The sequence below is a fragment of the Panthera uncia genome, chromosome X, assembly GCF_023721935.1.
Source record: "Panthera uncia isolate 11264 chromosome X, Puncia_PCG_1.0, whole genome shotgun sequence".
NCBI classification, from domain to species: domain Eukaryota; kingdom Metazoa; phylum Chordata; class Mammalia; order Carnivora; family Felidae; genus Panthera; species Panthera uncia.
The window spans coordinates 40,603,580-40,617,053 of record NC_064817.1 but is presented as its reverse complement, the minus strand read 5'-3'; the positions used below and the strand labels follow the sequence as shown (position 1 = coordinate 40,617,053).

At 49.0% G+C, this 13,474-nt stretch overlaps 1 protein-coding gene across 1 annotated transcript; it reads left to right on the top strand.

The window, feature by feature from the left end:
* The first annotated feature begins 16 nt into the window (after positions 1–16).
* On the top strand, positions 17–5,062 carry TIMM17B (translocase of inner mitochondrial membrane 17B). The gene is made up of 6 exons (XM_049643818.1): positions 17–109; positions 973–1,072; positions 2,471–2,534; positions 3,327–3,455; positions 3,542–3,652; positions 3,749–5,062. Exons 1-6 carry the CDS (start codon positions 84–86, stop codon positions 3,835–3,837), a joined length of 519 nt encoding a protein of 172 aa, XP_049499775.1. The 5' UTR covers positions 17–83; the 3' UTR covers positions 3,838–5,062.
* Positions 5,063–13,474: the final 8,412 nt, after the last annotated feature.

Sequence of the window (13,474 nt, the reverse complement as noted above, 5' to 3'; positions counted from 1 at the left end):
AAGCTCGGGCGCCTGTGTGCGTTTACAGTGGGGGCGTGGCCGGGCCAGGTTTTAGCCAGACTGCGCGGCCGGACGCCGGCGCCATGGAGGAGTACGCTCGGGAGCCTTGGTACGGCGATGGGCACAGGCCTCGGGACTGTTGCCGCGGCGCCACGGCCAGCTGGGGGAGGCGGGCGGGAGAGGTGCTGGCCACACCGCGCCACGTCCCAGACTCGGGAAACTCTGAGACATTTGTGGTATCCTTCCGCTCCCCCAGTTTCGTTCCTTCCACGCGGGCTCCGTTAAGAGGAGCCACAGGCATGCGCCTGGAGAAGATGCCGTGCAGGACCAACCACTCCACGTTTCCCTCGACTCCGTATCTCCCCAGTCCCTCTTTGTTAACTAAAAGAGACACGCGGGCCGAGTCCATTCCGGCCGAGGGGTGGCGCGGTGTCGAGCGGAAATCCCCAGGGTTGCCACGCGTGGCTTTTCCCCGGTCTCTTGAGGTGTTGGGGGCGGGGCCTGGGTGAGCCTATTGTGGACAAGCTGTATCCTCCCCACGGTCCGCTCTTGGTTTTTACCAGCTGCAGCCGGTTAAAAGAAGGAGGGAAGGAGGCGGGGTTTGGTTGGACGTTCTCATTGTCGGAGACGGGGGTGAGACCATTTCCCGCTTTAATAACATTAGCAAATTAACACGTAACGCTGATTTACACGCGCCCACTCTGCTTGTATGAGTTCACTTAATCTTTTGATGGTAGTAAAGCAGTTGGCAGATTCCTTGGTTGGCTATACGGGGAGGTGCGGACAGGGCAAAGACTAATACTTTTCCCCTTTTGCACCATTTCTTGCATAAGTGAGGGGGAAAATAATCTCATTATCTGAAGTGCTGCTTCTCATTCGGGTGACTTGGTTTCTCCCAGTTGGAAAGAGTCCATGTGACCTGGCGGGGGTCGAGGGGCTCACTTAACCCCATCCTCCCCTTCTGGCTTGCAGCCCATGGCGAATTGTGGACGATTGCGGTGGAGCCTTCACTATGGGCGTCATCGGCGGCGGAGTTTTCCAGGCCATCAAGGGCTTCCGCAACGCCCCTGTCGTGAGTTGTGGCCTTCCGTGGGTGGTGCAGGGGGTCCTTCCCTGCCCACACGCGATATTGCTCTGAAAACTGCTTGGAGCTGCCAGTCGTATGCACTTACTCGTTATGGTGCCTGCTCACCTACTGTGTGCCCTGCCTGGCTCCAGGATATGTGATTCCGGGAGAACTGCAGACAGGGCCCCATGTCCCTCAACACCACCCCTTCTCCCCCCAACCCAACTGGAGCTCCTCTGTAGAAATGCTGCACTGTCAAAACGATCATTACCAAATCCTAACTGTGCAAAGCCAGAAAGATTTTACCCAGAGGCGGATTCTGGGTCAGAAACCTGTACGGGGAAGTGACAGGAGTTTAACTGGCAGGAGAAGGACAGCCTTAAAGTTAAGAAAATGCTTTTATTTATTTATTCATTCATTCATTCATTCATTTATTTTAAGTAGGCTTAATGCCCAGCGTGGGGCTCGAACTCATGACCCACCCTCAGATTGAGCACTGCGTGCTCAACTGACCAAGCCAGCCAGGCACCCTGAAAATGCTTTTAATTTAACCTAATCAGTTCTCTGTCGTTCTCTGACCACCCTCTTCCAAGATCTTCTCAAATTTCATGGCTTTAAATGCCATCCATTTGCCAAGGTCCCTGCAATTTACATATCTAGTCCTATCCCTCCCCTCAACTCCTGGGACTCTTTCCTGGATCCTTGCCCAAGTTTCCTGTTCTCATCCTCAAAACCTCAGCACAAATGCCCCCTCCTTTGGAGTCCTTTCCTAACCCCTCAGTTGTTATCATATCTCCTTTTTTTAAAAAAAATTTAATGTTTTATTTATTTTTGAGAGAGAGAGACAGAGTGCAAGCTGGGGAGGGGCAGAGAAAGAGGGAGACAGAGTCCAAAGCAGGCTCCAGGCTCTGAGCTGTCAGCACAGAGCCTGACGCAGGGCTCGAACGCACAAACCATGAGATCATGACCTGAGCCGAAGTCAGGTGCTCAACCAACTGAGCCACCCAGGCGCCCCTATCATATTTCTTGATCCTCTTTCCTCTAGAGTATGTATTGATGTCTAAAGCATCTTGTTTATCTGTACCTCTGCTAGGGATCTGTCTCCCACTATAACGTGAGTTCTGAGGGGGCAGGGGCTAAGGTCTGTCTCATTCACTATCCCTGCATACAGCATGGTGCCTGGCACACAGATGTTAGTAATCATTGAACAAATGAGAACTTGTCAGCGCTGGTCTGAGGACACCCATATTAGAGTGCTCCCCAGCCTCCTAGTTCTTGGCCACTTCTCCACATCTCTACTCCTGATACCCCTAATCCATCACTCTCCCTCTCTTAAAAGCTAGAAACCCTGTGTGCCAGGGACCTCATCCCTATTCTGACTCCCCAACTCCTCGCTTTTCCCAGGGAATACGGCACCGATTGAGAGGTAGTGTCAACGCTGTGAGGATCCGAGCCCCCCAGATTGGAGGTGAGAGGCTTGGAGAGACATAAGAGATGTGATACCATGTTGGGGGTGGTTGCTCCTTTGGGTCTAGACTGCAAATTTGGAGTACAGATTCCAGTCCCAACTCTACCTGGGGATTTCTGGGTCAGTGATGTTTTGTAGGGGGTGAGAATGTGAATTCTGGAGTTTAAATCCAGTTCCTGGATTTTCCCTGATGTATGACTTTGGGCTCATGGCTTAACCTCTCCAAACCTCATCTGTAACATGGGGATGATGATAGCAATAACCACCTAAGTTGTTTCATAATTTCTGTAGTTTACATAGTATTTGCTGAGTGCCGGTTGCTCTGCTAAGCACTTGAATAATATGAACGAATTTAAGACTTCAGAAGTCAAATAACGTGCTGTGCCTAGAACAGGTCCTGGCACATAGTAAGGCCTTTAACTGTCATATTAACTGGCTTTCCTAACCTGTTTTCTTCTCCCTTAAACCAAGATTGGAATTCCCAACTCTGTGTGTTGGTTAGGAAGATCAAAGTGGTTCTCTTAAAAATCATAGAGAAGAAAAATTTGCTTCCAAACACTTTAGACCCCTACAAATGTAAAGGGAATGTTGCTGACGATTAGGGGTCACTTGAAGAAGGAGCAGTCATGATGGTAGAGGGGGAATATCCTATAGTTTACTCATCTGCCTTTGTGTTTGGGTTTTTCTCCCCTTTCATTGCCAGAGCATTCAGGCCTTGGAGGTCCCCAGACCCTGTGCTGTGGATTCTTGGGATTCCTCAGGAACATTAATCAGGCCTTGGTCTCCCTGCAGGTAGCTTTGCCGTGTGGGGAGGCCTGTTCTCCACCATCGACTGTGGTCTGGTGCGGCTGCGGGGCAAGGAAGATCCCTGGAACTCCATCACCAGTGGAGCACTGACTGGGGCTGTGCTGGCTGCCCGCAGTGAGTGCCCCGGCCCCTGGCCCCAGCCCCTTCCACCCTGTTCTGCCTGCCCTCACCTTTTTCTCCCTGCCTCTTCACTCTCCCAGGTGGCCCATTGGCCATGGTGGGCTCAGCAATGATGGGGGGCATCCTGCTGGCCCTCATAGAGGGCGTTGGCATCCTCCTCACTCGCTACACTGCCCAGCAGTTCCGCAATGGTGAGTACCTGGCGCATGCTGGTCAGGGAGAGGGGCAGAATGCTCTGCTCTGCCTGTGCACTGCTTCTCACCCTTACCTGATTCTATCCTCTCCAGCACCCCCGTTCCTGGAGGACCCCAGCCAGCTGCCCCCTAAGGAGGGTACCCCAGCCCCAGGCTATCCCAGCTATCAGCAGTACCACTGAGGAAGTGACTGCCTCTCATCACCACCATGGGAGCCCCTCCTCCGTTCCCTCCCAGATGATCTACCTCGAAGGGAGGGCTGGCTCCCAGTTGGCCCTGGGACCCTCCAGAGAGGGCTTCTACTCTGCTTCCTTGTCCCAGGGTGGGGGTGGGGCACCCCAGCTGCCCTGACGGATGGGTCCCCTTCTCTCTCAGGGCACCCCAACCCCACACTCACATGTAACAAGTTCTCACCCCATCCCCTTTTCGTGGCGCCCTGATGAGTATTTAAAGCCAGTTTTGAAATGCCTGTGTATGTATTCCTTGGGTCACCCATGGGAGCCCCTCCTTAAGGACAAGGGGCAGAGCCCTCTTCAGGGACTCAGAAGCCGTAGGATTTGGAATCCCACAGAGAGTGGCGCTCTACTAAATATTTGTGGGATGAATGAGCAGGAGGGGGAATGAATCAAGATATGAATAGGTACATGAATAAGGGTATGTGGGGGCCCGGTGATGAATCATAAGCAAACAGGGGAATAGGCTTGGGAAAGAAGTGAGTGAACAGAAGGATTGCTGGGGGGCGGGGTATAGTTCTGCATCTTGCACCCCTTACCCTCACATGCACACCAATACCTTGGCCCCTCCTTCCCATGCCCCCATTGCCAAGGCTGGAAAATCTGGCCTCACAATAAATTCTGGCTTTCTGGATACCAGTCAACCCATTTATGAAGGTAGTCTCCCTCTGTGTGGCCTGTGAACCTGGGATGGAAGTAGGTGTCAGAGAGACCCAGCTTTCTTGAGGAAGATGCCCTGTGTCAGTCTCTGCTGTATCACAGAGATACTTGTGCTCCATGATGGTCTGTGTTGTAATTTTTTTAATGTTTATTTTTGAGAGAGAGAGAGAGAGAGCGTGAGTGGGGGAGGAACAGAGAGAGGAGGAGACACAGAATCTGAAGCAGGCTCCAGGCTCTGAGCTGTCAGCACAGAGCCTGATGTGGGGCTCCAGCTCACGAACTGCGAGATCATGACCTGGGCTGAAGTCGGAAACTTATCTGACTGAGCCACCCAATGCCCCTGTAATTTTTTTAAGGGCAACCATAAAATAACCAGAAAGTTTTCATATTGGGGTGGGGGATGGTTATGGGAAAGAGATTTTTCTGGATGGACTTTAGCCCCAAACACTGTTTCTTCCATGCAGACCCCTACATACGAGACAAATATTGTCACCACTGGGGTACCAATGGCCTCATGGGAGACCTAAGAACGGTCTTTTCTGTGCAAGCCATTAAAAAGCGGTTATGTGGGGCGCCTGGGTGGCGCAGTCGGTTAAGCGTCCGACTTCAGCCAGGTCACGATCTCGCGGTCCGTGAGTTCGAGCCCCGCGTCAGGCTCTGGGCTGATGGCTCGGAGCCTGGAGCCTGTTTCCGATTCTGTGTCTCCCTCTCTCTCTGCCCCTCCCCCGTTCATGCTCTGTCTCTCTCTGTCCCAAAAATAAATAAAAAACGTTGAAAAAAAATTAAAAAAAAAAAAAAAAAGCGGTTATGTCCTTATCCAAAATTGCTTCCTGGGGGCGAAACTACGGAGTTCCTGACCTCCCTGTGGCTTCAAGGCCTCAATAGTAGCAGAACTGCAACACTGCCTGCTTGAGTGCCTCAGTGGCAGACATTTTGCAGCCACCAGGCTGAAGACCTCCCGGGAAGCAAAGTGAGGGTGGACCACCAGCACTATGCACACAGCCCTCGCAGGGCCCTGACCTCAAACTCAAAGCTCCACGAGCAGGCACATCAGCAGCAGTGGCACACACAACCTTTACGGCCCAGGTGCCCGTCAGGCCCAGGGTATCCCAGGCTGTGGTCCTTTCTGGGCCTCTTTGGTCTTGCCACTTCCACGCAAGACCCTTCTTCCTTCACCACCAGGTCCCACCCCCCTGCCCCTCCCCAACCCCGGGACTCTGTTCACTGTCTCTGGACCTGGAAGGCAGCTGGATTTGTGGGACCTCAGCACAGTTTGTGGCGACCTTCAGGCCTTTCTACTCTGGCTCCTCGGGCCGCTGGCTGCGGGGGCCAGGCCAGTGCTGGCTTTCGTAGCGGAGGACCAGGCTTAGCAACTGAGGCTCAGGGCTTTGGGTGAGAGTGGCTCTGGGCAGTATCAGGCCTCTATGGGGGCCTGGCGTCCGCGGAGACCCTGGACTCCTAGCTGGTCCCGGGGCCACCAGAGTCACCCAGGTCCCCAGAGCTGGAGCCGGCCACGGGGCAGCGGCTAGGTCGGGTCTGGGCCCACAGACAGCTTCTCTTTCCCAGAGAAGGGAATACGGGGTCAGATCCTGGGCAGTTTCCATCGGGAGGGACTACAGAGACCAAGAAAAGGCAATAGATGGAGAAGGTGAGAGACAGACAGAAACAGATGGAGAGATGAACAGAGAGAAATAGAAGCCTAGAGACACACATAGGGAGACAGAGACAACAATGGAGAGGTAGAAAAAGATGGAGGCAGAGAGGGACATACAGAAGATATGGGAAAAGAGAGGAGAAAGGGCAGAGACAAACTGTAAGATGCTATGTGAGGGTCAGAAATGCAGGTAGGGATGTGGGAAGACCATCAGCACTAGATGGAGGGAACCGCAGGAAAGGTGAGGCAGCTGTTGTAGTTGTGAGCTGCGCTGAAGGGCTATCAGGTCCCCCTCCCATAACACTCTGGCTGAGGGGCCTCGGAGAAGCAGAAAGGTACCCCTTCCTCCCTCTGGCTGTCTCACTCTCATCTCTAATCCCATCTGCTTCCAACAAGGATTTCATGCCTCAAGTTCTTCCTTCCTATCTTCTTATCCTGATCCCCCCACACCCATCCCCTTAGCCCCAAGTCACCCTCCATATGCTTTCAGCTGCCTCTCAGCCCTCCTCCCCCATTTCTCTGCCACCATCCCTGGCTGGTGGCTCCCACACTCCCTGTGGCCCCTGGTTTTGCCACCCACTGATGTGCATGGGGCAGGCGGTGGGGGGGAATATTTGGTGGACAAGAAGGGTTAGAAAGATGGACAGAATCAGGGAAGTACGAGGGGGTCCAGCCATGACAGTTGGGTAAGGAATCACGGTCTAAGGCAGAGACCCTGAGAGGATGGGGAGACAGACATGGGGAAATTAGACCCAAAGAAAGTAGAAAAGGACAGACACAGAGAAAGGTAGTGAGACAAAGAGAAGGCAGAATTTACAGAGACATCAAAAGAGAGACAGAGACACAGAGAGAGATATCAAGAAAGAAAAAACAGTATGACAAGTGAAAATGATGGGAAAAGAGTGTAAGTGGGGAGATAGACATAAAGATTAGGAGAGTCAGTGCAGAGGGCAGGGGTTGAAAATGGGCAGAGAGAGAACAAAACAAAGCAGTGAGAGAGCAGAGAAAGGCAGAGAGAAAGCAAGAGAGACAAGAGAGTTGGACTCATACACCTTATCCTGTGTCTGGGGGTGCTGGTCTGAGTGTTCTTATTTCCTTTGTTTTCTTTTTTTTTAAGTTTACTTATTTATTTTGAGAGAGAGAGAGAGAGTACAAGTGAGGAAGGGGCAGAGGGGGAGAGAGAGACTCCGAAGCAGGCTCTGTACCACCAGCACAGAGCCCGATCGCGGGGCTTGAACTCATGAACCTCGAGATCATGACCTGAGCCAAAGTCAGACACTTAATCGACTATGCCATCCAGGTGCCCCTGCTTTGTTTTCTTAGTGGCAATCAGAGAACAGGGCCTGACTGGGCAGGGCAGCTCTACCAGCCCCAGCCCCCAGCACCCCACGTCATCGAAGTGGGTGGGAGGGCAGCCTCCCCTGCGGATACACCTTTAGAGAGCCAAGCTCAGATGGTGTCAAGGAGCCCATTTGGGGCCAATCTCTGCAGTGGACAATGGGAGCCACCTCTAGAGAATCTGCAGTGTCATCAAATTGCCTGCGAACATGTGGAAGAGGAAGGATGGGCCAACAATCCCTTCTGAGGGGACAGAGAAACCTTCCTTTTGTTACCCTCATTATACATAGGAAGAAACCGAACGCACGAAGAGGTAAAGCAACTCACCCATGGTCACACTGACTTGAAAGTGGCAAAGCTGGCATTTATTTATATCCTTATTTATAGCACTTAGAGTTTCCGACATGTGTTTTGCACCCTAATTTCCAACACATAATTATCAGTCATGACAGGTGTCATTTGAAGGTTTTCACAGGGCATCGTAACAATTTCTGAGCTCCCTTTGTTAAAGTAATAATCTCAGTAATCTCAGTGACTCCGTGGAGATGAAGTTGGTGGCAATCTTGGGCATTCACACAGTCATCTTAGATGATCATGTGCATTCAGTTTAAGAACATTCATGGGGCGCCTGGGTGGCTCAGTCAGTTAAGCCTCTGACTCATGATCTCGGCTCATGTCATGATCTCATGGTTTTGTGTTCTCAAGCCCCGAGTCGGGCTCTGCGCTGACTGAAGATACTGCTTGGGATTCTCTCTCTTCCTCTCTCTCTCTCTCTCTCTCTCTCTCTCTCTCTCTCTTTTTTAAATTTTTTAATGTTTATTTATTTTTGGGTGAGAGAGTGTGAGCAGAGGAGGAGCAGAGAGAGAGAGAGGGAGACACAAAATGCAAAGCAGGTTCCAGGCTCTGAGCTGTCAGCACAGAGCCCAACGCAGGGCTTGAACCCACAAACCATGAGATCATAACCTGAGCCAAAGTCGGACACTCAACTGACTGAGCCACCCAGGAGCCCCTACCCTGCTCTCTCTTGCGTGCGTGCTCTCTCTCTCTCAAAAATAAAAAAAAATATTCATCAGATTGGACTCTTCTAGCATTGACTTTTATGTATGTATATCTCACTAAAGAGTTAAATTCGAACTAGAGACATGTGTATCAACATGGATCATTCTCAAGCTTACAGTATGAGACAGAAGAAGGAAAGTCAAAGACTGCTATGTAGAGTATGATATTTGTTTTAAACACATGCAAACAATACATGCAGTTCATGGATCCCTAATTATATAATAAAAGAATAAAAAGATGCAAGGAAATGATCTGTAATAAACTCAGAATTGCACTTACCTCAGAGGATGAGGGGAGGATAGAATTGGGTGGAGGGATAGGTTTCAGCTGGACCGGAAATATTTTGTTTGTTTCTTTTTCTTTAAGTTTACTTACTTATTTTGAGAGAGAGAGCGAACAGGGGAGGGGCAGAGAGAGAGAGAATCCCAAGCAGGCTCCTTGCTGTCAGTGCAGATCTCATAAACCGTGATATCATGACCTGACCGGAAATCAGGAGTCAGACGCTTAATCAACTGAGCCAGGTGCCCCAAAATATTTTGTTTCTTAAAGAAAAAAATCTGAGGCAAATGAGAAAATGATGAGAGTTCCCAGGCATCCATTGTATCAATATCTTCTGCAGATTATTGTCCATTTGAAAATATTTCATGATTTAGGAGATGAAAAGGGATTCTACTGGTGTTAAATTGAATATATAGATTAATTCGGGGATCCATTTCTCCAGTGTTGATTCTTCATGCCTGGAACACGATATCTCTTTTCATTCTTTGAAACCAATTTTTTTTTTCTTCTGTAAAAATGTGTAGAGTTCATAATTTTCTCGCTCAAGGCATTCCCAGGAAGTTGATGGATTTTCTTATCATGAGGAACAATGTCCTTTTCTATTACATTGGAAAATGTTTTAATGTCTATAAGGGAAGGCTATTCAATTTCACATTTGATCTTATTTCTGGTCACCTTTTCTTATTAGGTCTAGAAGTTTTTTAGATGATTCTCTTGGATTTTTTAAGTAAATAATGTTCTTAGACTTCAGCCAAAGACCACCAGGAGCACACCAATGATTAAACAAAGCTGGGTGTATTAGCTCATTGCAACAAGGGAGAATACACACACCGTGGGGAACGATGAGCATCTCAGTTAAGGGTGTTAGGAAAGACATTACAGGATTTGGGTTTGTGTTAGATGTGTTTGTGTCGGATCCCCTGAGGTGACAAGGGCTGCACAGTTGCCATTTAACACTCTGGACAGGATACATATAAATGCACAAGCAGTTACCAGAAACAAGATAATGATTAGTCTTCACAATAAACCTTGGAGACAGGGGCCTAGATGACCAAACTCAAGCCATGGAAACGTCCCAAAGTCCAGCTGGTCTCTAGAGAGCCAGGCGGCTTTTTCTTTTCTTTTGAGAGAGAGAGGGCACAAGTGAGCCAGGGGCAGAGACAGAGGGAGCGGAAGAGAGAGAGAGAGAATCCCATGAGGGGCAGAGAAAGAAAGAGGGAGAGAGAAACGGGGCTCAACCGATGTGGGGCTCAAGCTCACCCAATGCAGGGCTCGAACTCACGAACTGTGAGATCATGACCTGAGCCCAAGTCAGATACTTAACCGACTGAGCCGCCCAGGCGCCCCAGAGGCTTTTACTTTTAGTCTCACTAGAATTTGAGATCATGACCCGAGCCAAAATCAAGTCAAGATGCTTAACCAACTGAGCCACGCAGGCACCCCAAGAGGGAAAGATTGCTTGAGTGGAGTTAAACAATAGCAGCCCAACAGGCTGGAGTCTCTGAAAAGAACAAAATGTCCCAAGGCTAGTTCCCATTCCTGATGGTCTAGGTCTTGCTGATAGGGTTATAATGACCTCAGCAGAAGCATTCTGTGAAGTCAGTGTCCAATTTTTACAGGACCAGGGGTTGAGATTAGTTTTTTGAGGGAAATGTTAGTACCAGAAGGGACCTATAAGAAAGAAATCTACCTTCAGAGGTATTTAAATTTCTTTAATGTTTACTTATTTTTAAGAGACAGACAGAGACAGCATCAGCAGGGGAGGGGCAGAGAGAGAGAGGGAGACTCAGAATCTGAAGCAGGCTCCAGGCTCTGGGCTGTCAGCCCAGAGCCCAACACGGGACTTGAACTCACAGACTGTGAGAACATGACCCAGACCAAAGTTGGATCCTCAACCGACTGAGCCACCTGGGTGCCCCACTTTGGAGGTATTTAAAACAATAGCTATGAATGGAGCGCCTGGGAGGCTCAGTCTGTTGGGCGTCGGACTTCAGCTCAGGTCATGATCTCGCAGTTCGTGAGTTTGAGCCCCGCATCCGGCTCTGTGCTGACAGCTCAGAGCCTGGAGCCTGCTTTGGATTCTGTGTCTCCCTCCCTCTCTGCCCCTCCCCTGCTTGCATTCTGTCTCTCTCTTTCAAAAATAAACATCAAAAAAAAATAGCTATGAAATTTTTGTCTTGGTGGATGAGTGTGTGTGCCTGAGAGAGAGAGAAATCACATTCAGAGTAGTAGCCATGGTCTGAGAAAACAACCAAGAGCCCGGGGCCAGGCTCTGCACTGACAGTGCAGAACCTGTTTGGGATTCTCTCTCCCTCTCTCTCTCTACCCCTCCTCCACTCTCTCTCAAAAAAATTTATTTTTAAAAGAAATTTTTAAAAATATAAAAAGTCGGGGCGCCTGGGTGGCGCAGTCGGTTAAGCGTCCGACTTCAGCCAGGTCACGATCTCGCGGTCCGTGAGTTCGAGCCCCGCGTCAGGCTCTGGGCTGATGGCTCGGAGCCTGGAGCCTGTTTCCGATTCTGTGTCTCCCTCTCTCTCTGCCCCTCCCCCGTTCATGCTCTGTCTCTCTCTGTCCCAAAAATAAAATAAAAAATGTTGAAAAAAAAATTAAAAAAAAAAAATATAAAAAGTCAACACGCTTCTTTTTTTTAATTAAATATAATTTATTGTCAAATAAATTTGTTTGACAGTGCTCATCCCAACAGGTGCCTTCCTCAATGCCCATCACCCACTTTCTCCTCTCCCCCACCCCTCATCAACCCTCAGTTTGTTCTCAGTATTTAAGAATCTCTTATGGTTTGCCTCCCTCCTTCTCTGTAACCCCTCAAAACTGATGGCAATAAGATCTATCTATCCCCTCTGGGGACCATCTCTTGTTAATTATTTCTGAGTTAATAACAGACCAGCCCATGTGTTTTGTAATTTTCCTTGGAATCCTGGATTCTACCCTATTACAGGCCAATTTAACTTCATACCACTAGAAATTCATTTGATGCCTCCAGATGTCTCCCTAACAGGTTCGAGCTGCATTTTCAAAATATCCATGTAGGGGGGCGCCTGGGTGGCTCAGTCGGTTGAGCGTCCGACTTCAGCTCAGGTCATGATCTCACAGTTTGTGGGTTCAAGCCCCGCTTCAGGCTCTGTGCTGACAGCTCAGAGCCTGGAGCCTGCTTCAGATTCTGTGTCTCCTTCTCTGTCTGCCCCTCCCCCACTCACACTTTGTCTCACTCTGTTTCTCAAAAATAAATAAATGGAAAAAAAAATTTTTTTTTTTAAATCCATATAGGGGCGTGTGGCTGGCTCAGTCAGAAGAGCATGCAACTCTTGATCTCAAAGTTGTGAGTTTGAGCCCCACATTAGGTGTAGAGATTACTTTAAAAAAATTTCAAAATATCCACCAGAACAAAGCCGGCATAATCAGAGGGCAAATCTCCCTCAAGCTTGTTGAAAAAGACGTATTAATAGGCATGAAACAGGATTCTTAGGAATTCTCCAGAAGCTGATGACTGCAGAGGTGCAGAGCTTGTCCCCAAGATGATGAAACAAGATTAACTTTCTGATTTCTACAGCACTCCTTTTTTCCTTTTTATTCCACTGTGGATCTTGACTATTATTGTACCATGATGCCCTCTAGTATCCAACTAAAGTATCTCTCAGGATGATCTCCTTTATTCTCACCCTGTTACTTTTTTTTTTTTTTTTAAAGAAACACAGAGGTGTTTTCTTTAATGTTTATTTATTTTTGAGAGAGAGAACGTGAACAGGGGAGGGGCAGAGAGAAAGAGGAGAGAGAGAATCCCAACAGGTTCCTCATTATCAGCACAGAGCCCGACCCAGGGCTCGAACTCAGGAACCGTGAGATGGTGACCTGAGTTGAGATCAAGAGTCAGATGTTTAACTGACTCTGCCACCCAGGTGCCCCAGATTTTTTTTTTTTGAAATATAGTTGGCACACAATGTTATATTAGTTTCAGGTGTACATAGTGATTCATGGTGATTCAACATCTCCGTATGTTATGCTATGCTGAACACCTGCCACTATACAATGCCATTACAGTACCATTGACTATATTCCCTCTGCTGTGCCTTGCATTCCCATGACTTTTTCATTCCATAACTGTCAGCCTGTATGTCCCTCTCCCCTCCACCCCTTTTTGCCCATCCTCTTCCCCTCTGGCAACCATACAACCATCAGTTTGTTTTCTGTTGCTTCTACTTTTAAAGATTTTTTTTTTGGTTATTTTTAAGTAATCTCTACACCCAACCTAGGGGTTGAACTCACAACTCCGACGTAGATGACGAATCACATGCTCCACTGACTGAGCCAGCCGGCCCCTGCGGGGAAGGGGCAGAGAGAGAGAGTGGGACAGAAGATTCGAAGCAACCTGTGTGCTGACAGCTGAGAGCCCAATGCAGGGCTCAAACTCACAAATCTTGAGATCATGACCTGAGCCAAAGTCATGCTTCACCGACTGAGCCACCCAGGTGCCCCACTTTTAGAATTCTATTAGGTCTCTCTACTTTTTCTGAAGATTATGGGTGATAATTCCTACCCTTACAGCAAAAGCTCCCTGGCGATGAAAGGCTCAGTTCACCT